We start from the raw sequence: 23,095 nt of genomic DNA, 5'->3' as shown, positions 1-23,095 counted from the left end.
ATTCCCAGAAGTGAAATTGTTGGAACATGTGTAGTTCTATTTTTAATTTGTTGAGGAACTCCAGTACTGTTTTTCACAGTAGCTATGCCACTTTGTACCCCCTCCAACAATGTACAAAGTTTCCGATTTTCTCATCCTTGTTATCACTTGTGAGGTGATACCTCATGTGGTTTTGATTTGAATTGTAGAAGTTCCTACTATATTTCAGAAATTAACCTTTTATCAGAGATTTAGTTTGAATATATTTTTCTCCTATTCCACAGGTTGCCTTTCCACCCTATTAGTTGTTTGTTTGTTTATTTGATGTGCAGAAGCTTTTTAATTTGATATAGTCCCACATGCCTATTTTTGCTTTTGTTATATTCATGAAATCACCTTAAACTTCCTGGTTTCAAAATATATCACAAAGCTACAATAATTAAAATAGTATGGTACTGGCATAAAGATAGATATATAGACCAATGGAACAGAGTAGAGAGCCTAGGAAGAAATCCATGCATATATGTCAACTCATCTTTTGGTGCAATGGAGAAATATAGTTTCTTCAAACAAATAGTGTTGGGAAAACTGAATATCCACGTGCAAAATACAAAACTGAACCCTTATACCATACGCAAAAATCAACCTAAAATGGTTAAAACCTTAAACAGAAGACAGTAAATTGTAAAACTAAAAGAAACCATAGGGGGAAAGTTTTGGGGATTTCAGTTTGTTTTTTATAAATCCTACCAAGCAAGTTTTTCTGATTGGTCATTCACAATTCTCTTGGATATGTGGAATCTCTTGCTTTTATGCCTCAGCTAAAATTGAGACAGGCTGGGTTCCAGTGTAACCTACTGTTAACCCTGCTTTAAAATGCTGGGTGGAGATATAGTGTTTCTGCAGTATCGCTGGATGTAGGGTGTTCAACAATAAAATTCAAGTGACTAAATTTGAAGATCTAAATGACTTTATTAAGGAATTCATGAATAGGGCAGCATCTCATCTAGCAATTACAAGGTACTCTGAGGGGTTTTACTAAATCAAATATTTTTATAAAAAAGGGTTTGTGTTTTGTTTTTTTTTAATGTGGCAGGGGAGATATTAGCAAAAGAAAAGAAAAGAAGAAAAGAAAAGATTATTTTTAAACCAGAGCATCTTTTGAGGAGGAATGGCAAGGGTTTTATCATACAGATTGCTTCTTCCTGTGAAGGGAGGGAGAGGACTAGTGCAACAGATTACCTCACTGGTGTTGACCAGAAAATTCCAGACTGGTTCATTAAGATTACATTACTGGTGAAGGTAAAAACTGCAGTTAGGTCAGACGTTAACTCTAGATTTGGCATCATGGGCTGTAGCATAAGTGATGCCATTTTGGGCCTATGGTTTTCTCTTTAACAGGGGGATATGAATGACTTTTTTTTTCCTTCAAGCTTTTCTGTGTTTTCTAAATCATCTTGATAACTGCAATTTTAATTTCATAGTTAGAAAAAAATAACTTAAAGTGTTACAATGACAAATCAGAGTCAGTTTTGTTAACATTTGAAATTTCCTGTCACAATGCTGAAGACCTCCCTAGTGAACAGAATTCTGCACATTGTTAATGGCTGGATGTTTTAGTTATGCTCTTTCAAGTGACGAGGAACATACACTACTTTACCTCAAGAGATGGGTACCACTTCATTGTCAGTCTACAATGGAAAGTAAGGAAAACAGGAAACAGCCTCACCCTGCACAGCCAATAATTGGGAACTGGAGAGTTGATCAGGGTACAGCAGCATTCTGGTGTCAATCAACTGGGCTGGTAATCTGCCAGACTTTGGTTCAAGCACTCGGCTCTGCTTCTTGTTGGCTTCTATTGCTACTGCTGATTTTCTTCTTATAACTTTCTGCATGGACAGCAGTGTGGTGATTGCTGAGGGGAGAGGGGTATAAAAGGACTAAATGGTAATAGAAAAAATACAATGAAAAAAATAAATCACTTGTATACCTGTTAAAAAAAAAAGCTTTCCTTTCTGCCTCATAGCTTCTGCCTCTTCATGACTGTTGCGTCCTGGCTTCTACTCATGATACTGCTGAATGCCTTCTTGCTCTGTATCTCTCAGCCTCTGTGTCACTTTAATTTGTCTTACTTGTCATCATGATTTCAAGATATGCCAAAGGAAGGATGTGATTAAATTGTTAATCACTCTCCAAAGTAGAACACATCAGCTGGGCAGTATTTTTGCTCATATTTAGTTTTGGGGTCAAGCACAAATCCCTGGTTCAGGCCTGGTTTATTTAGGCTTTTTGTCCAAAGACCCATTGAGATTTTATGATAAAACATTTAATATATTATGAACAATGATCACAAATTATGTTTGTTATTGAAAGAGAAGAATTTAGATACTAAAATCCAAAAGTTAACAAGAAAGCAACTAATAACATATAACAACATTACCAGTAAAGTAACTTTTATACAAATGTTAAGATTCCACAAATAAGTTATAGAATTTGGAAAAGACGCATGCATTTGTACTGCTAGCATTACTTCATTTCACCTCAGGTACTGATTTTGTTACAAAATCATTCTAGGAGTGCTTTTTAAAAGTATGTTTGGGTAAATAAGTATAAGTACATGTAAAACCAAAACTTGATAAACTCTTCTAGATGAGAATACCAAATGAAAACATCATGTGTGTTTGGAACAACTGCTCAGCAGAGTAATAATTCTAATAACATTTAATACTATTCAGGGGGAAATGTTCAAAGTAATGCCCCTTGATATGTGACTCTGAAGTAATTTCTGATTAATTAGGGTGTTGGTTTGTCAGCTGGAGAAAAGCAATTTAAACCCAAGTGATCATGGTGAGGCAGGTTTGCTAGAGAGGACTTGGGAAAGGCAGCAACCATTTGGGTAAGCGTTATTATAAGAGTTATTTTTTTTGAAAATATACTACAAACTGTGATCCAAACCAATGAGCTTTAACTGAGGTCCATACCAAATTTTCTCTGACCCAGTCAGTGAAACCTGCAGTGGATAATGATTTGCAAGTAATGGACTTTCTGACTCTCCATGATCCCTGATGGGAACCTGGGGGCAGTACATTCGTGGTGGTGGCATTTAGGAGACTGCAGGGTATTTTCTCAGGATTCTGTGTCCTGAAGCAAAGCCTGAATAGCTATTTGAAAACTTTCTTTCCTCCTCTCTTACGTACTTGGTCAGTGTCTGTGTGTGTAGGAATGAGGCAAAGGAGTCTCATAACGCAACATTAAATTCTTTAAAGTTAAAACTACTTACAGAATGTTGAGTGTGAGTTGGTTTTCTAACATCTTCAAGTTTTCATGATACAAGTGTGAATTAATTTGAATGTTAACAATTGTGGGTCTTAATTGCAGTGGAGGCAATGTAGCCTTGTGACCTTTCTGCCTGGTCCTGGAAAGCCACTATGGGGCATCACTTACTGTCATCCTTGTGAAATTGCCTGTGCTCCTCCCATACTGATCCTCTTTCTGTCTTCTTTTCCTGCAGGACATGATATAAGAATTAACATTAAATTACCTGAATACAAGGAAAAAATGCTCTATGTTCTTATGCATAAAAATGAAGAAGAGGTATACTAGATATGCACATGTACAGTTCTGTCTCGTTACCTAACTCTACACAACTAGCCGTATAGCAGTATGGATGGGATGGATGGTCAGCATTTGGGATTGTAGTCATCTTAGGAAAGAAGCCATGAATGATATGTGATATGATATGATATGATATGATATACAAGTTGGGGCAAAGTAAGTTTACAATTGTGTGGGAAGTAATATAATATTATAATTAATAAATAATACAAGAATAAACTGTTTCACAGTCACAGCTATAAACCTACCTTTTCCCCACTTTGTATTACAACATAATAACAAATTTATATAAATATAAAAAATGCATACAAATAAATATATACTATAATGATAAATCTAAGATATTGAAATCATTCACTTTTCCATTCATCAGAACTTACTGGCTCCAAGCTGCCGTGCAGGTGCGCCAGTAACAGCCCTACATCAGACATGTCTGTCCAATTCCGCAGCTTCAAGCAGCTGCCCTACATTTGTAGAACCCTAACACCCAGTTTGCATTAACTCTTTTTTCCCACTGTTACACCTTTTATTTTATTTTCAATTACAGTTTATACTTAATATCATTCTGTAGCAATTTCAGGTGTGCAGCATAGCCATGTACTTTACAAAGTGATTCTCCCAATATTTCAAGTACCCACCCAGCACCATACATAGTTTTTACTATATTATTGACTATATTCCCTATTCTGTATTTTACATCCCTCTGACTATTTTGTAGCTGCCAACTTGTACTACCTAATCCCTTCACCTTTTTCACCCCCTTCCCTTTTGGCAACCATCAGTTTGTTTTCTGTATCTGTGGGTCTGTTTCTGTTTTGTTTGTTAGTTTATCTTGTTCTTTAGATTCCACATAGAAGTGAAATCATTTGGTATTTGTCTTTCTCTATCTGACTTATTTCAGTTAGCATAATGCCCTCTATGTCTATGTCGTTTGGGGCAGTGCCACAGGTTGCTGTTTGTCCCTGCTCTGGGTGACAACTGCAGCAGGGACAGAGCGCATCGCGGGGAGCGCAGCTCTCTGGGATCTGAGGGTTACTGTCTGGGGCCAGCTGAGAGGGGAGCACGGACTCTGAATCCCGCAGAGCCTGTCCTGGGGTCGTCATGGATGGGGGAATAAACATGAGTCATCGCAAACACTTCTCTGTTTGCCAGAAGAGGGGATGTGGCACATCCCCCTAGTGGGGAAGGCCCTACGTCCCTTTGTTCAAAGGCTTATTGAAAGGATTATTAGTGGGGCCAGGTAATAGGAATGCACAGGTTATCTCATTACATCAGTATGTTAATGTTTACAGAGAACATGATGTTTTGAAGAAAACAAACTGCAGGAACACACCGATTTACATGGGTATGAGAAGAGACTAGTAAATAAGAGAGATGAGTAAACATGAGAGTGTAGTAAACATAAGAGTGCCAAAGCTTTTAGGGTTCGAGTTTGTGAATAATGCTAAGTTTCTTCCCAGCATGAGCTGTCTATCATAACTTTTGAGGGAGAAACAAAGCACACCTTAAAAAATTTACTTTTAGGCCTGATTTCCCCTGGGAACCGCCAGATCCACTTTAGGACTGTCTCTAGTATTGTTTTGAGCCTGAGCCAGGCTGGGAGAGGGAGCCCGCAAGAGACAAGGAGACTTTTTTCGGATGGAATGAGGACTCCAGCCACGCCCAAGCCGAGCTGAGGGATGCGGGCATTTTTGCCCTTTCTCCCTGACTGCCAAGTCCATGTCTACAGCCCATACCAACTGATGTCTATCTTTGGTTGTTTATCCTCATGAGAAAACTTACCCCTCATTAACAACCAACCGTCACAGGGCCCAGCAGGGTGATGTGAGGGAGTCAAGGGAGACAGGTTTTGTCTCCTGTTTTCCCGAGGCCTCCTTGATTATTTCCAGCCTTGGAACCCTCTCGCCTGTCAGCAGGGTTACAGTTCCTGAAACCAGACAGGGTGTTTCCTAACAGGCCTACCCATGGTATCACAAAAGGTCAGATTTCATTTCTTTTTATGGCCAAGTAATATTCCATTGTGTATATGTACAACAGCTTTTTTTCTCCACTCCTCTATCAATGGACATGTGGGTTGCTTCCATGTCTTGGCTATTGTACATAATGCAGCCAATTTGCATTAACTCTACCTTATAAATTTCAGTGGAAATTGTCTGAGTATCTATGTAAATAGGAATAAGTAAGAAACAAAAGCTAAAAACTCTAGTTTTTAATTCTCTTATATTTATTTGTTGGTTCTTCAACAAATATTCAGTCACTGCTTGCTCTGGGTTGAGAAGGTCTGGTATTCTGCTTAGTGAGCTGACAATCTAGTGGCAAGACAACTGGGATGAAAAAAGTGCAGAGACAGGCAAGGGTGGAACAATTCAGGCTCTGGAAAAATAATACCTGTACTCACTCAACACATGCTATGTGGGTAGGTGGGGTCTGAAGCTAAGTAGAAGCTTAGCTCTTTCACTCACCACTTTATAACCATTTTTACTGTAAAATGAGTGAAACTGTTACCGAACAGAGGGACCCATGGGGGGGGCATGGCCAGATGCTATTACTGAAACAACGACACCGTCCTTTCCCGGGACCCCTCGGTTGTGGGTCCTTTGCCCACCACCCTTGGAATTATGGCTCTGAATGGCAGAGTTTGGTGAGAAGGAAAAGGAACTATTTATTCAAAAGTTATACAGGTTTGATTAATGGCTAAATGTCATCTTTAAACCTCAAAATCCCTTCAAAACAATCACCAGCACACACACCGTCCTGCCTTCCCCCTTTTGCCCAGTCAGGCCAGTCAGGGGTACCCTACTTCAGAGGAAAAAGAACAGAAGTCCGGGGCTCAGCTAGGCAGGCCTCTCGCAGATCTCAGCACCATCTACCTCGTCGCCACGATCTCCACCTCTTAATCCATAACCATGTGGCACCTTCTCATGGCCACTAGCAAGAGTCCTTTCTCCCTTCTTTCTTCCTGTGTGGTCTTCACACTGTTCCCCAGAGTCTGTGTCCCTTTTTCTCTCCTGCAGGACCCTGTCTCTCCTCCCTTTCTCCCAGTTACATTCTGTATTAAGTCTTTTAAACCTTCCTGATTAGCTTTGGTGATATGCCAAATAATCCTCTTTGCAAAAGAGGAACGAAGCTATCCTGTTATTGACGAGCAAACTGACTTCTCAATGGCCCTGCTCAAGGCTCCCATCCCCCATGGCGGCCCACCCTGGGGTGGGGAATATATTTTTCTTGGACACCCCAATCTCTGGACCCTATTACAATAAACTTTGGCGGGGGGCCCTGGCTGTGCCCCATTACCATAGGGCAATTGACACCTGAGAACAGTGTGAACGACTGGGGCTCTTCAGGCTAAAATACAAAGGCCCAAACAGGTACATGACAGGTAATTCAATGTAGTTTGATAGATACAGAGGTGACACTGGATGCTTTCCTGGATGGTTTGAATAAAAAGGATAAATGGGTATTAAAAGATAAGATAAACCTAGGAAATCAGAAATGCCCTCATAGCTACATAAAGAATTGGCCCTTAAACTCTAAGTCCTTAGAGTGGACAGCTAGTCTTTCTTTATGTTTATTTTGTAATACGTTTATTGACTTCTGAGAGAGAGAGAGAGAGAAAAAAACATCAATGTAAGAGAGAAGCATCAATCAGTTTCCTCCACTACATACTCCGACTGGGGATTCGAACCTGCAACCAAGGTATGTGCCCTAACCGGGAATAGAACCCCCAACCTTTTTGTGTAGTGGACAACACTCCAACCAACTGAGCCACCTGGCCAGAGAAAGAGCTAGACTTTCTACAGCACCTTCTTTAGGATGATTAATTGGAAAGACAGCACTTACTGCGATCTGAACCATTATGGGAATTACACATCATTAGTGTGACTTTGACACTTTATTTTTTTTCCTTCTGTTGTGACTGTATGTTGTGTGAGAATAAATGTCCAGGAAGGTTATAATTCTCAATTTGAATATACAGAAAAGACTTTTATTCTAGATTGGGCGGTCTCAGCCACAGCCATTCATGTTTAAATAGGCTGTATTTTCTAGCTTGGCTTGCATGCAGGGGCCATTACGTTGCTGCTACTCTTGTGAGTTCTAAAGATTTGTTGTTTTTGTTGTTACTTGCTTTAGTGTATCACTTTCCTTATCTGAGCCTCCCTTCCCTCAGACTTCCTTTTATGGTTTAACTTTACTATTCTCAAAAGAACACACTTTTTCTATACACCTGCTTGCTTTTCCTAATCCTTCCACTTCCCTGGGTTTTGTCTGTCAGCTGAACCAAAGAGCAGGTTGATGTTAGTGGAAAAGCTCTCAAAAAACAGTCTTGTTAGAAGGTCAACAGGGAGAGGAGGCAGGCCCTTGACTGAAAAGCTGCTGGGGCAGCCACTGACCAGGGGTTTTGTTTTTTTCACTCTGTCCCTCCCTGGTAGAGAACTCACAATAGTTGTCCTAAAGCTTTCCCTAGAGGATGAGCCATAATACATCTGTAGCTGGAAGTATCAGCTTTCCGGAGCAGAAAAACAAAGGGGCAATACTTTTCTGAGTTCCCTTGGGCCTTCAGAGTTTTAAAAAGGTCCTTCCATGGACAGGCTGACCCAGCTTCCATTGCAGCATTACTCCAATGGTTAAGCTCTGACTTGGGATACAGTTTCCACCTTATGCACCCCATTTGTGCTTTTCTGTGTGTTTTGGCTGCTGGGCCATATGAAACAAAAAGGTGCTTGAATTCCTGTGTGAGGTGAAAACTTTATGCTACAAGATTCATTGTAATTGAACAATTTGTGCTAGGGTTCACTGATGACTAAACCTGGAACGCTAACATAAGGATAGGGGATTTGGAGAATATTTGGGAAGAGGTCCTTGAAACCAAGAATTCGGTTGATAGTGATCAGGATGCTTAGCTGCCTAAAAGTCAGAACAAGGTGTAATAGATGGGTCAGGTACAGGAAGATCAGCTCTGAAAGAAAAACAGTATGTGTACAGAAGCCTAGGAAGTAATAAAAGTGGAAGAAAAAATGTGAGCAATGAGACAAAAAAAGAGGGTGAAAACATCAAAAAGAGGAATTTATACTCTCAGCAAGAAGAGCTGGAAAAGGGAACTATTTTGAGGGATATTTCATATTTTTCTGTCAAGGAAATAAAAGCTATAAATCATGTTTTATGGCGTCAGGGACTTGGTTGCTTTCAAAATGTGTTAATCATTTTTGAATTATCATTCTCACCTTTTTAATTGGCAAAAGTAACTTTGAGCTTATATCAATTACATTGCTTATTAATGGCATTAATAATACCCAGAGACAGTGAGATAGAAGATTAGGAGGACGTGGGCTTTAGAACTGAAGTGTAATTTCCCATCCCAGTTCAACAAAATCAGTTTGCTAAGTTTGGTGTCATCTCTGTAAATGAGGAGGACACCAGTACCTCTGCAGTGTTGTGAGGATTAGCAATAAAGGCTGCAAAATCCTGGGAAACAGTGGGAGCTCCACACAAAGCATCTGTTGTTATTATTTGTTATTGTTATTATTTCACCCGAAGACAAGGAGATTGATGTTTTAAGGCCCTTTTCAGTTTTACAAGATTTCTCAATGATTTAAATCTGATGTATGAATGATGAGGTTTTTTGTTTTGTTTTGTTTTTGGACTTAGCTAAGGTCTTATAGCCATAGCAAAATTAAATATTATTATTTTTATTTTTTATTTTTTTATTGGTTATGCTATTACAGTTTGCCATTTTTTTCTCCCCTTTATTCCCCACCACCCTGCACCCCCCTCCCAGCGCATTCCCCCTCTTAGTTCATGTCCATGGGTCATACATATAAATGCTTTGGCTTCTCCATTTCCTATATTATTCTTAACCTCCACCTGTCTGTTTTGTACCTATTATTTATGTTTCTTATTCCCTATACATTTCACCCCATTCTCCTCCCTCACTCTCCCCCCTGATCACCATTTCTGTGATTCTGTTCCTGTTCTAGTTGTTTGCTTAGTTAGTGTCTTTTTTAAGGTTCAGTTGTTGATAGTTGTGAGTTTGTTGTCATTTTACTAGTCATAGTTTTTGATCTTCTTTTTCTTAGATAAGTCCCTTTAACATATCATATAATAAGGTGACGATGAACTCCTTTAACTTCCCTTCATTTGGGAAACACTTCATCTGCCCTTCTATTCTAAACGATAGCTTTGCTGGATAGAATCATCTTGGATGTAGGTACTTGGCTTTCATGACTTTGAATACTTCTTTCCAGCCTCTTCCTGCCTGCAAGGTTTCTTTGGAGAAATCAGCTAATAGTCTTATAGGAACTCCTTTGCAGATAGCTGTCTCCTTTTCTCTTGCTGCTTTTAAGATTCTCTCCTATCTTTAATCTTGGGTAATTTAATTATGATGTGCCTTTGTGTGTGCTTCCTTGGGTCCAACTTCTTAGGGATTTTCTGAGCTTCCTGGATCTCCTGGAAGTCTAGTTCCTTCACAAGATTGTGGAAGTTCTCCTTCATTGTTTTTTCAAATAAATTTTTAATTTCTTGCTCTTCCTCTTCTCTTTCTGGCAGCTCTATGATTCAGATGTTGAAATGTTTAAAGTTATCCCAGAAGTTCCTAAGCCTCTCCTCATTGCTTTGAATTCTTGTTTCTTCATTCTGTTCTGGTTCAATGTTCCTCTCTTCCTTCTGCTCCGGTACAATGTTTCTCTCTTCCTTCTGCTCCAAATCATTGATTTGAATCTCAGTTTCCTTCCCTTTACTGTTGGTTCCTTGTATATTTTTCTTTATTTCACTTTGCATAGCCTTCACTTTTTCCTCCATTTTGCGACCATACTCAACCATTTCTGTGAGCATCCTGATTACCAGTGTTTTGAACTGTGCATCTGATAGGTTGGCTACCTGTTCATCACTTTGTTCTATTTTTGGAGCTTTTATCTGTTCTTTCATTTGGGCCATATTTCTTTGTTTCCATGCCTGTTAGATTGGAAGGGACAGAGCCTTAGCTATTCACCAGGGCGAGGCAACCCAGGTGGCTGCATTGTGATGCTGTGTGTTGGGGGAGGAGTCCGAGAGGGAACAATGCTACTTGCTCTGCTCTCAGCAGGCTTTCAGTCACTTCCCCCATTACCCACAAGCAAATTGGGTCCCTCTAGTGCTGATTCCCAGGTGGGTGGGTTTGTTTACATACTAGGACCCTGTAGGTCTCTCCAGCAAATCTCAGAGACTGGGAGCTGTAAGAACCTGCTGACACAACCCCCACAGGTTCTTACAGCCAGAGGTTTTGAGGCTTTCTTTTCCCACACTGGAACCCTGGGTTGTGCAGTCTGTCCCCCACTGTTCCTCTCAGTTTATCCACATGCGAACATGGGGCCACAGGTACTGCCAGCTGCCACCTCACCTGCCTGGTCCTCCAGCCGCTGCTTTGCCATGTGTCCTCTCTGCCCCAGCTGCCCATCTCTGCCCCTCCTACTGGTCTGGATTAATGTTTCTTCTTTAACTCCTTGGATGTCAAACTTCCATACAGTTTGATTTTCTGGCAGTTCTGGTTATTTTTTGTTTTGAAATTTGTTGTCTTTCTTTTAGTTTTACAAGGAGGCAAAGTGTATCTACCTATGCCTCCATCTTGGCTGGAAATCTCGAATGATGAGCCTTTTGATCAAACATTTTACATCAGAAGATATCTTCAAGATAATCTTATCTTTGTCCATGTTTTTAAACTGTGCATAACAAACCATTCCAAAGCTTAGCTTCTGAGATCAGATGAGATTGGGCGCATTCAGGGTGGTATGGCCATAGACTCATCCCAAAGCTTAAAGGACTTCTGTTCATTGGCTCACAGTTCTTTGGTGCAGCCATTTGGGTTGGGTTCAGCTGGGTGGTTCTCTTCCTGGTCTCTCCTGAGATCACTCATTTGGCTCCAGTAGTCTGAGGACTTGACTGCATGACATCTAAAATGGCTTCACTCACCTGTCTGGCAGTTGGTGGCATGCTCTAGTGGGCCTCTCTCTGAACATGACCTCATGCTCAAGGAAGCTAGTCTGGGATTTGGTACACAGCAGTATCAAGGCTCCAGGAGGGAGAGAGCAGAGGCTGCAACGTCTCTTTCACTTTGTCACTTTCAACTGGTCTAAGCAAGCACAAGCCCAGCCCAGATTCAAGGGGGAGGAGAAGTGACAAAGTCACATTGAGAAAGAGTGTACCTTCAGAGATGAGAGGAATTTTGGAGGCCTGCTTTTGTAAACGGTGTTCCATTTCATCTAACCCTCTTTATCAAGCAAGAAAAATAAAGTCAAGAACGTTATGTTTCAGCCAAGATCATCCAGCTAGCACCTGACTCTCATCTAGTGCTCTACCACCTGATGGCTACTCAAGAATGGGCCAGGATATGATTTACAGAAGGCAGAAAAATGGGGCCGAAAAATGGGGCCAAAGAATGGAGATAAAGGAACAACTGTCATTTACTGAGCATATCCTAAATTGGAAATACATGATTAATTAGTCATGGAAATAAAGATGAGGACAAACAACTGCTCAGAATAAAGGTGAACAAAGAAAAGTGAGTAGCGAAGATCAGCAAGGGCACAGTTGGGGAAAATAAAGAAGGGGCGTGGGGATTCGATTCATTTCTCAAGGATGGAAAATAAAGGAAACATTAATTTAACTCAGGAGGAGGAACTTCAGAAGGCAAACTCATTCAGGAGATGCTAGAATGTAACCCAAGACAGCACATGACAGACTAAGATTCCTGTGGATGAAGGAATAGCATTTGGCGTTGGAGCAGAGGACTGAGACTATATGGGCCAGCAAGAAAAGACCTGATTTAATTTAGTCAAGTTAACCAGCCTAGGGGTAGAACAAATTACAAGTGTAGGCAACAGTCCCTCATGATAATACTGAGTCAAGCTGAATTAATGAAACAAACAAGTTGTGCACTTTATCTCTATGTATGTCATTTATAATCCTAAAGTACTTCTCATTGGCACAAAGTGGATTATCTGCTCTAAATGGCTGGCTGAGTATATAATGAACCAATATAGATGAGGAAGAGTCCTGTGCAGGGTAGCAATGAACTTAGTTGATTTCCACCAGCAAGCAAATGTTATCTCTGTCAGACTACAGCTAGCTAGCTAAGACAAAAATACTGTCTTCTAAGTTTCACATATTAGGACACCTTACTTTCTGTTCAGATTTTTTTTGGGGGGGCTATTGTTGAACTAATTTGATATTTTATTTCTAAGTAAATGAATGGGTATAAACCACTGGTTTTTATCACTATGCTCCTTTTAGTACAAGAAGCTCATTTAACCATTATAAATGTGCAGACTTAGAGTGAATAGGATTCTTGAGTGTATAAGATTAAGGAGTTGAGTTATAAATATGCAGACAGTTTAGATGTTTATGTCATTCCTAGTTTCCCTTTCTGGTTTATCCTTACTTTGAAAGCTACAACTATTTATGTTTTGCTTAATTGGCGATAGGTAAACACAATGCCATTTTTTTTACTACCTTTCCATTGAATTTTCTGGCTGTACATGTTCCCCACTTTCCTGATAACCATCCCCAGGATCATCCTTGAAATTTTTCTTCTTTAAAGTCTGCTAAATTTCCTCAAAACTGTGCCCTTTCATATATCTGCACATAACTACTGTCTGCATTTCATTTCTCATTATTTTCAGGAAATAAATATTAGCACATGTTCATCTATAGACCAATTATGGTTTACCTACTCTTGCCCTAGCTAGAATGAGGTTTCTATGGCCCAACATTCAAATTTAATCAGAATGAAAGTTAGTAACCTGGGAGAAATATTTTGAGCAATGAGTTCATATTTTTATTAAGTATGCTTTATTCCAATGAAAATCTTTGAGGCACTGATTCATAAATTGATAAAATGTGCAATTGCCAAAACACAAAGTGTAATTAGTAAACAAATATGGGGAAATATTCAAACATCTCTAATTATCAAAGAAATGTAGCACATTTTATTTAAAAAAAAAATTGTTTTAAGAAAAATAGCTACCTGCAATTATAAACATGGTACCTTGAAAGTATTAAATTTAGAAAATAAAAATACTCAGAATAATATCAGTCTTCCAAAGAGGCCTAATGACAGTCTTGTACATTGCTGGCATGAGTAATATCACAACAGCCATTTTGAGAAGCATTCTGGTAGTGTGTATAAAGAATCACAAAAAATATTTTGACTTTTTGACCCAAAAATTCTAATTCAGTGTCTGTCGGAGGCACTGTAAAATTAGAAAATGAACACTGATATTTGTTATAGCAATATTAAGGGGAAAGTCTCAATGGTCCGTACCAGAGGAATAATAAATAAATTATGGAAAACATACCAGTTTGAATATTTTGTAAGTATTTAATGATTGCTCCAAAGATGAGTAATGTTAAAAGTGTTTATATATAATGTTGGGGTTTTTTTAGATCATGTAAGTATTGTGTCTGTGAATGGCATCTTCTATGCATCCATGTAAATCAGAAATCTAGGAGTCTCCCTTGACTTGTTTGTGTCCCTCACCCTGCGAAGTCACTTCATTGCTTGGTGGACACTTGGGGATCAGTTTTACCCACTTAGTAGTTCTGAACCCTTTCTACTTTTCTTCAGCTTCACCAATACCATCCTGGTCTGAGCAAACACCTCTTTCTCCCAGACTCTAGAAGTACCCTCACTACTTTCCTGTTCCCCTCTGAAATTTACTCTCCACCTGCAGCTAGGATGATCTTTTAAAATGCAGAGCTGATGTGTCATGCCCTGACAAGTCATCCGTGCTTTATCATTGCTCCAGGACTAAATGCCAAACTGCTTCACCCAACCCCAAACACAGAATGACCTGGCAGCCGGCTGCCTCCCCCTCTCCCCTTCAGATTGTGTTCTCCGTTGCCACCCTCCAGCCAGCTGGGCTTCCTTTCAGTGCCTTGTGTCTTTCTTAGAGCACCTGCTCCTCAGCTGCTACTCTTCTGCTTAGAAAACTCTCTCCCCTGCCCATGACCCCCTTGCCTCATCCTTCATCCTTCACTTCATTTGTCATCTTCTTAGAGAAATCTCTGTTGCTGCCTCAGACCTGGTCCTCTTGTTATATGCTCTCATAGCAGCTATTTACTTTTTTATTTTTTGCTGCCTTTATTTTACCCCAGCGGAATATAAATTCCATGGGGGCATGGACTTGACTTGTTCACTGCTCTTTACCTAGAGTTCATCACGTGTTGAATGAATAGATCATACTTACCAGCCTTTGTTACCTTACATCCGTATCATTATTGACTCACGTCTGGCTCTCCCATTAGACTGTAATCTCTCTGCCCTAAAAACCGTAACTGCTCTGCTCACCAATGTATCTATCTGCACCATAAGCGGCCTTCCACAAATATACATTGAATAACATTACAACCATGTGAAAAACTGTGACCTGGATTGTCACTGTAAGCATTTTTGCCATAAACATCTTTGCTGCAAACATTTTCACCATACAACTAAATGGCTATAAGGCAATTTCACAGTAAAAGACAACAAAACCTATAAGAGGGACATTAAAAAGAATATGTTGAAACATGCAAAATTAATAACAAAATTAAAAAGACTATTGTGAAAAGTGAAAGTACATTGTCTTCAATGTTTAAGGTATATATTTAAAACAGAGCTTTGTATTGCATTGTGAAAAGCCACACAGACGCAATCTAATGCCACAGTCCATCTAATGTCGGAACAAGCTGTTGTATCTGAAAGAGCTGCAGAGCCGACTTAATGCTCTGGAAGACTGATATGAAGTACTAACTATCTCTTTTATATTTGCCAAAGCATGGGTGACGATTGGTTTTGATGGGTGGGAAGGATGACTGGGCTCAGTGAAGGAACTGGAAAATGAGATATTATCATTTTCGAGTATAGTGTCAATCTGGCTTTACTGTAGTTTTACAATCTGTGTTTATATATAGACATTATCATCCACTATCTTAAGACCACCATGTCTACCTCTCCCTGTAGAGACCATTATGAGGTTTAAGATTTATATTCAGTATAATCTAAATATGGGGGTACTGCAAGAACTTCTTTCAACGGAGAAATGAAACCAAACTGACAACTAACTTAAGTACATTAAGTTTACCAAACTGTCAACCAGTTATTTTATTTTTCATGGCAAAACTGCCTTATGGCCATTTAATTGTGTGGAGAATATGCTGGCAGCAAAGAAATTTACTGCAAAAATGCAATGGCAAAAATACCTAGAACCATGAAAAATGCAGAGATAAAAATAACACAAAAAGGCAATAGAATTGTGTTAGGATTGTGAAAATATGACTGATTTTATTCCTCTACCTCCAAGAAAAATTATAATGGAAAAATGAGAATATAAATAAAAAGTCACAATGAAGCAAACAAAAAATAACTCCACATATTGTACTTGTTGAATAAACATAATTAAAAAGCTAAAAATAGAAATGATACCTACAATTATTTGTCTGTAAGCGATCAGGTATTTTCATTTTTTTCTCTAGTGTGTCCAATGGGGTGCATCATTTTTACAAGTCTTAGAATCATATAAAATGTATTTTGTTTTTCCTGTTTCATGTTATGTCACCTGCATTTTTCCAAGATGCTACACTGCCTACATAATTATTTTTAGCAACTTGCATAATGTTCGGTTAAATTAATGTCATTTGGGGTGGAATTTCTTTAAGATTTGTTTCCTGGAGTAGAATTCACACTGTATGAATATTCATATATAGGTGTAGATTTCTGACTTCATTGGAAGATAGAAAAGAAACAGGCAATGATGGATATGTGTACAAACACGGAAGGAGGGCTAGAGGTGGAATGAAGTAGTGTGTTTATTTTTAAAGAGAGGCAGTGTCACATCAAGACTTTAGAAAAACATTATGTTTACTAGAGAGTCCCTAAGTCAGGTAGCTTTACTGTCCTTTAAAATGAGGCGGATGTGTTGAGAAGTGGTGGTGCTGGATGCGAGGGTCTGACAGCTTGGGAGGGCTTCCGGAAGCCCTGGTCGTGTACAAATGCAGGACACTAAAAAATGAGGTGTCATTTAATTGGAGGCAGCTGCTGGTTTCTTAGCCTGTTAGTAAGGGAAACAGCAATAGAATCAGGAGTGACCAGGTGTCAGAATGGTGGCATTGGCAAAATGGGAATCACGAGTGCATATTACGTGGGCTGGACATAACGATCGTTGCCTAATGCTTTTCAAAACACATGTCTGGACAGGATGGCCTCTGGCTTCCTTCTCAATTATTTTATAAAATGACAGGATCATAGCCCCAAGCAGGAGCCTGAGTTGCAACCATCTCAGTTCATTCATTGCCTTTTAACTCCAAATTGGCCACTCTGCAGCTGTCTTGCTCACCACCTTCTTAGTTATACAGAGTCCCTAAAATTTGTCCTTCACAGAGGACCTGGGTAAAGGGCAACCACTGGAGAGTCACATGAAATTCTTTCCGAAACAGCAGAACTTCCCAAGCTTGAACCCAACAACAAGCCTGGCTTTTTCACCAGTGCTATGCCAAACTGACTGCTTTATAAGAGCTGCCTTCATGTTCTTCACTCTCCCCTTTGTGCTCTGTTTGCCTCAGTCCAGGGCTGTCTTCCTCTGGATTGAGCACCTCCCATTTCTAAACAGTTCTGAAACAGGGCGAATCGGTCTGCTTTCTAAAAACAATCATGAGGTTCCGGTCAAGATGGTGGCATAGGTAAATGTGGTGCTCAGAACCTCTCGCAACAACACTGAAACTACAACTAAATTACAGAACAACCACCATTCAGAACACCTGAAATCCTACTGAACAGAAGTCCCATAATGAAGAATATAAAGAAGAAGCCACAATGATTCTGGTAGGAAGGGCACAGACAGGGAACACTGGTCCACACCCACTTGTGGTGGTTAAAAATATGGAGGCATAACTTGGCTGAGGAGGTTCCCGCCCAAGGAGTGAGGGGTCCCAGCCCCACACCAGGCTCCCTATCCCAAGGTTCCAGGGCCAGGAAAGAGAAGTCTCCATAACTTCTGGCTGCAAAACCAATGAAGAATGAGGCTGAGTGAGATGGAGGGCTCCTGGAGTCCCAGGCAGTTCCTCCATACTGCCGTACACACAGACTTCCATACACACAGACTTCCTCAGACTCACATGCTCCAGCTGCTGGGGCAGCAACTGGAAAGCCACCAAAGACATAGAGGGAGGAACTGAATTGTCTGGCATCAAGGTGAGGGCTGGAGGCAAAGCTGGCAGAGGACACTGTTCTTTTGCTGACCCGCTCCCCTCCTTAAACCCTCAGGCACACACTCGCACGCCCGCACACACAGAGCTGGCAGGTGGGCCCCATATCTGAGTCTCCATACAGCTGACTCACACTGTTTGCCCTGCTCTGGTGATACCCTAAGATCCTGCCCCAAACAAATTTCAGATCCACCTAAGTCATTTTCTGTGGCTTTCCCATACAAAGGGCCTGTCTTGGCTCATGCCTCCGACTCTCCTAAAAATCCCTCAAGCAGGCAGCATCTGTCCTCAGCAAGCTCTGCACCTCTCACTAAGTGGCCCCAGGCCTGATACTAGCAGCAGCTGGCCATGGTTCACAGTTTGGCCTCTCCCAGGTACGTTCAAATCCAGCACAAGTAGCAGCCGTCTGCAGATCACTTTGTAGCCCAGGTCAGGCAGGTTGCGGTAGGGCACAGGCAGCAGCTGACCTTGTCCTGCACCTCAAAGTAGTCCCCAGAGCCAGTACCCTCGGTGGGCAGCTTCAGACCACACTGGCTTGCAAGACAACCACTCCATGAGTGACACACTTAAGGGGCAGGCTCAGTGGGCACCAAAGCCCCACTGAAGTGAGTCCTGCTCCATGGGGGTGGCCCCTGCACAGCAGATTCTCCACTGTAGTGATGGATGGTCCTCAAAAACAATCAGTCTTGAGGGTCAATCCCTCCCATTAAAGTGCCAGCAACAACTAAGTCTCAACTATAACAGGACAATGCACACAGCTTACATGGGGCACACCTGGAGTGCCCAGCTCAGGTGAAAGGGGAGGCTGTGCCAGTGGGCTCTACAAGGACACCTGCTGTAAAAGTCCACTCTACCAAGTTCTGGAGATGTAGCAGCTCTACCTACTACATAGAAACAAACACAGGGGAGCAGATAAAATAAGAAGACAAAGAAAAAAGTTCCAAATGAACTAACAGAAGAAATCTCCAGAAAAAGAACTAAATGAAATGAAAGCAAGCAATCAGCCAGATACAGTATTCAAAGCAATGGTTATAAGGATGCTCAAGGAACTTAGTGACAACTTTGGCAGCATACAAAAAGATATGGAAACCACAAAAAAGAACTAGTCAGAGATTAAGGCTATACTAACTGAAATGAAGAATGTATTATAGGGAATTAAAAAGAATTAAAATAATGAAGATAGCATAAAGAGTCTCTGGATAACATCAAGCATACCAACCTTCACATGATGAGGGTGCCAGAAGGGGAAGAGTGAGAGCAAGAAATTGAAAAATCTATTAAAAAAATAATTACAAAATATTTCCCTCACATGATAAAGGAAATAAGACACACAAGTCCAGGAAGCACAGAGTCCCAAAGAAGGTGAACCCAAAGGGGCCCACACCAAGGCACATCATACTTAAAATGCCAAAGGTTAAAGACAAAGAGAGAATCTTAAAAGCAGCAAGAAAAAGGCAGTCAGTTACCTATAAGGGAGCTCCCATAAGACTATCAGCTGATTTTACATCAGAAACTTGGCAGGCCAGAAGGGACTGGCAGAAAATATTCCAAGTAATGAAAATCAAGGACCTGGAACTAAAATTACTTTACCCTTCAAGGCTATTATTTAGAATCAGAGTATAGATAAACTGTTTCCTCAACAAGAAAAGTTAAAAAAAATCCATCATCACCACCAAACCAGTATTACAAGAAATGTTAAAGGCTCTTCTTTAAGAAATAGAAGAAGAAAAGATAAATATGAATAATAAAATGGCAATAAATATATCTCTATCAACAATTACTTTAAAGGCAAATGGATTAAATGCTCCAATACGGTGGCTGAATGGATAACAAAACAAGACCCTTACATGTGCTGTCTACAAGAGACTAATTTCAGATTGAAAGATACAAAAAAATCTGAAAGCAAAGGGAAGAAAAAAAGATATTTCGTGAAAATAAAAACAAAACAAAAAGCTCATGAAGCAACATTTACACCAGTCAAAAGAAACTTTAAAACAAAGGTTCTAATGAGACGAAGAAAGACCCAGCAATTCTACTTCTGCGTATTTATCCCAAGAAACCCAAAACACTAAATCAAAAAGACATGTATAGCCATATGTTCATTGCAGCATTATTTACAACGGCCAAAGTTTGGAAGCATTGTAAGTGTGCGTCAGTAGATGAATGGATAAGGAAATGGTGCATATTTACATGGAATATCACTCGGCCATGAAAAAGTAGGAAATCTTGCCATCTGCTACAAGATGGATTGGCCTAGAGTATATTATGCTAAGTGAAATAAGTCAGACGGAGAAAGACAAATGCCAGATGATTTCACTTGTATGTGGAACCTAAGAAACGAAACAAACAAGCAGAATACAAACAGACTCACAGATACAGAGAACATTTTGATGGTTGCCAGACGGGAGAGGCATTAGGGGGATGGGTAAAAATGGTGAAGGGATTTAGAAGTACAAATTGGTAGTTACAGAATAGTCATGGGGATATAAAGCACTGCATAGGAAAGATAGTCAATAATATTGTAGTAACTATGGGTACTAGATTTATTGAGGTGACTACTTTGTAGGTTATATAAATGTCTAATCATTTATGTGTATATTGTACAACTGTAATTTAAAAACAAAAAAAATCCGTCATGACCAATGCTTTAATTAAGGACTTACAGCCATCTTTTCATTTAAAAGAGGACTAAGCAGGACACTATAGGGAAAAAGAAAGGAGTGTAGAATTTCAGTTCTGGTATCCTGAAAGTGGGTACCAGACACACTTATGCTCAGGTTTCCTTTTCTATCTCAAATTACACTGTTTCTTACTGCCTGAGTATTAGTTCTATGCTTAGTCAAAGGCTTTTGTGTGTTTTTTGTTTAAAGAATTCCCTTGTCTAGGACCACTACATTCAACAATTTCTTTTCTGCATATAAGCTTTTTTCTTTGGCCGCTGTATGGGCCAAAACACATAGGAAGACCCTATATGCTTTATTTGTTGTTAAATCCCCATTGCCTATGCAAAGACTGGTACATGGGTATTGCTCAATAAACATGTATGAATAAATGGATGTGTAATCAGAACTAGAATATTCTAGTTTTAACATGTCATTAATACCTTTATTATTCAATTGCACGATTAGGTCATTGTTTGCACAATGTTCAACTCAGATTGTCCTCACAGATTTAATTATTTTAAATACTAAAAAAAATTTTAGATTGTTACTGTATTTGAAAACATACAGCTAATATATGTACACAGTAGTGAAAAAGAAAAACTGACTAGGAACAATTTTTTCTCCCAGACTTGTAGTTTACGGAGTTTCTCCATTAGGTAAAGTATAGCCTGTCTCATGAGTTTACACTTGATGTGAAGAATTTAAAGGGTAATTGATATTTTTCTTTATTTCAGCAAACTCCAGAAGACAAAGAGGGATATCAGATGGCTTCATGGAGTGACTGGTGAATGGTTTGAAGAAATTCAAAGAAAAAAGTTTTGCAATGAAACAGATGTTAGCCAAATGTTAAAACAACCCCTTACATACAGGCTAAGGAAGGGGATGGCAGAAAATGGTGAGAAAAAATTTACATCTATTTTTTTTCTTATGGGACAGTATTGTGGATAATGCTTCAGTGGCTCTCCAATTTAACCAATCTATGTTTAGGACTATTTTTCAATAATATGGTACACACAGTAAAAAGAGTGAACTGAAAATGTACTATGATGTCTAGGGTGTATGTTTTAAAAATCAGGCAAGATGGTATAGTGGTTAAGAACACAAATATCAATATTTTTAAATGTCCTAGATTCAAATCTCCACTCTGTCCATTCCATTAGAATCCATGTGACTATTCAAGTTACTTACTCTCTACAAGTCTCACTATTTCACCTTGAAATGGGTATGATAATCCTTACCTCAAAGAATGGTTGTGAGAATTAAATAAAATTATATGTATAAAGTACTGAGCTGGAACACAGTAAGTATTTAAATAAGTGTGGTGATGGTGCAGGAGGGGCAGGTGGAGGAGGAGTGGGGAAGGGAAAAAGAACCAGAAGGGAGAGGAGCGGCCACCCTTCTGGGACTCTGGAAACTTAAACCATGTGAGCTCCAATAAATGCCTCCTTTGCACTACCAGCATGTGGCTTACCTTCACCAACCACTTATTTTTGTTACCTGTAAATGAGGAAAATAAAACCTTTCACAGGACTATAATGAGAATAACAAAGTTCATTAGAAATTGTAAAATACTGTAACAGTATAAAGTATATTTCTACTGATAGCCACATTGGCTGCTTTTGCTTATATGTTACTAACATTAGTAACATCAAGAAACATGTAATAATATTTCTAAACTCACATACTGACATTATTTTGCAACTCCCATAATAAACAAATCTACCTAAAAACTCATATTTCAGATATTTAGGTTAATCCATATACGCTCTGGTGACTTTCCCTTTCCCTTTAATTGCTCTAGTATTTATAAACTTGGCATGTCCCAAAGTATTACAGTATTATGGACTTTGTACATGTTGCTGTTGCCTTAGAATTTTTAACACTCATATATAAAACTATATACTATGTATACATATTTATATTACATGCATATATACATGTAAACCATATATGTAGTAAATATAGATACATAGCGATAGATTTTTCACAGGAATAAGAAGCACTATAAAAGGCTTGTTTCCTTTTCATTTACTCTCCTTGATATGAAAGTTGCATCGTATCTATCACTGTGTTTTAAAATACATAAAAATTTCTGAAGGACGGTGAGGAAGAGCAACGCAAGGACTGAATGAGGTCCCTCACCTCACCTGCGTCGAACAGAACTCACACAGCAGGGGTAGGGAGGGTTCCACGGAAGTGCAGTCCACCGTGCTATTCCAAGACTCCCTCTGGTCTTTGTGAGGATTCTCACCGAACCGTCAGAGGCCGAGGACTCGCCTTGTTGCTGAGGTCTTACGCGGAGGTGTCTGCTTCGGCGCTAGACTTCATCCGGGTACAGGGAGGGGGGGAGTGAGAAGGAAGCCTTAGTTCCCTGAGATTTATTTTCCTGGAAATATTTCACGATACAGAACTTTTACAATTTTCTTTTAGATCCTATGGAATTACAAACATCACGATCTAAAAATATACCTGCTCAAAGAAACCCAACACCCGTTCCTTCTCGGCTCGGTTTCAGATCATCATTTGCTTCCCTGTTCTCATTCGGAAAACCCAGGAACGAGACTTTAAAGCCTCAGCGACTGGAACCGAAAGGGTGAGTCAAATTCGGATCACGTGATAGCTCATTG

General features: G+C 39.7%; 1 protein-coding gene and 1 long non-coding RNA gene across 3 annotated transcripts in view; one reads left to right on the top strand and one right to left on the bottom strand.

Moving 5' to 3' along the window:
* The window catches only part of EXPH5 (exophilin 5), a 77,723-nt gene that overhangs the window by 29,819 nt on the left and 24,809 nt on the right, over window positions 1–23,095 (top strand). For both annotated transcript variants that reach the window (XM_054592461.1, XM_054592462.1), the window contains exons 2-3: window positions 21,203–21,363; window positions 22,899–23,061. In XM_054592461.1, coding sequence (XP_054448436.1) covers window positions 21,203–21,363; window positions 22,899–23,061 — 324 coding nt within the window. The remainder of the gene's footprint in view (window positions 1–21,202; window positions 21,364–22,898; window positions 23,062–23,095) is intronic.
* Window positions 933–23,047, bottom strand: LOC129085994 (uncharacterized). Its single transcript, XR_008530776.1, has 4 exons — window positions 22,938–23,047; window positions 22,611–22,854; window positions 3,424–3,484; window positions 933–1,894 (listed from the first exon to the last, which is right to left on the bottom strand). It is a non-coding gene; the product is annotated as an uncharacterized LOC129085994 (long non-coding RNA).

The sequence above is a fragment of the Pteronotus mesoamericanus genome, unplaced genomic scaffold (assembly GCF_021234165.1).
Source record: "Pteronotus mesoamericanus isolate MK-2021 breed Mesoamerican mustached bat unplaced genomic scaffold, CSHL_Meso_final scaffold_36, whole genome shotgun sequence".
NCBI lineage: Eukaryota > Metazoa > Chordata > Mammalia > Chiroptera > Mormoopidae > Pteronotus > Pteronotus mesoamericanus.
This window is presented reverse-complemented; position numbering and strand designations above follow the sequence as displayed.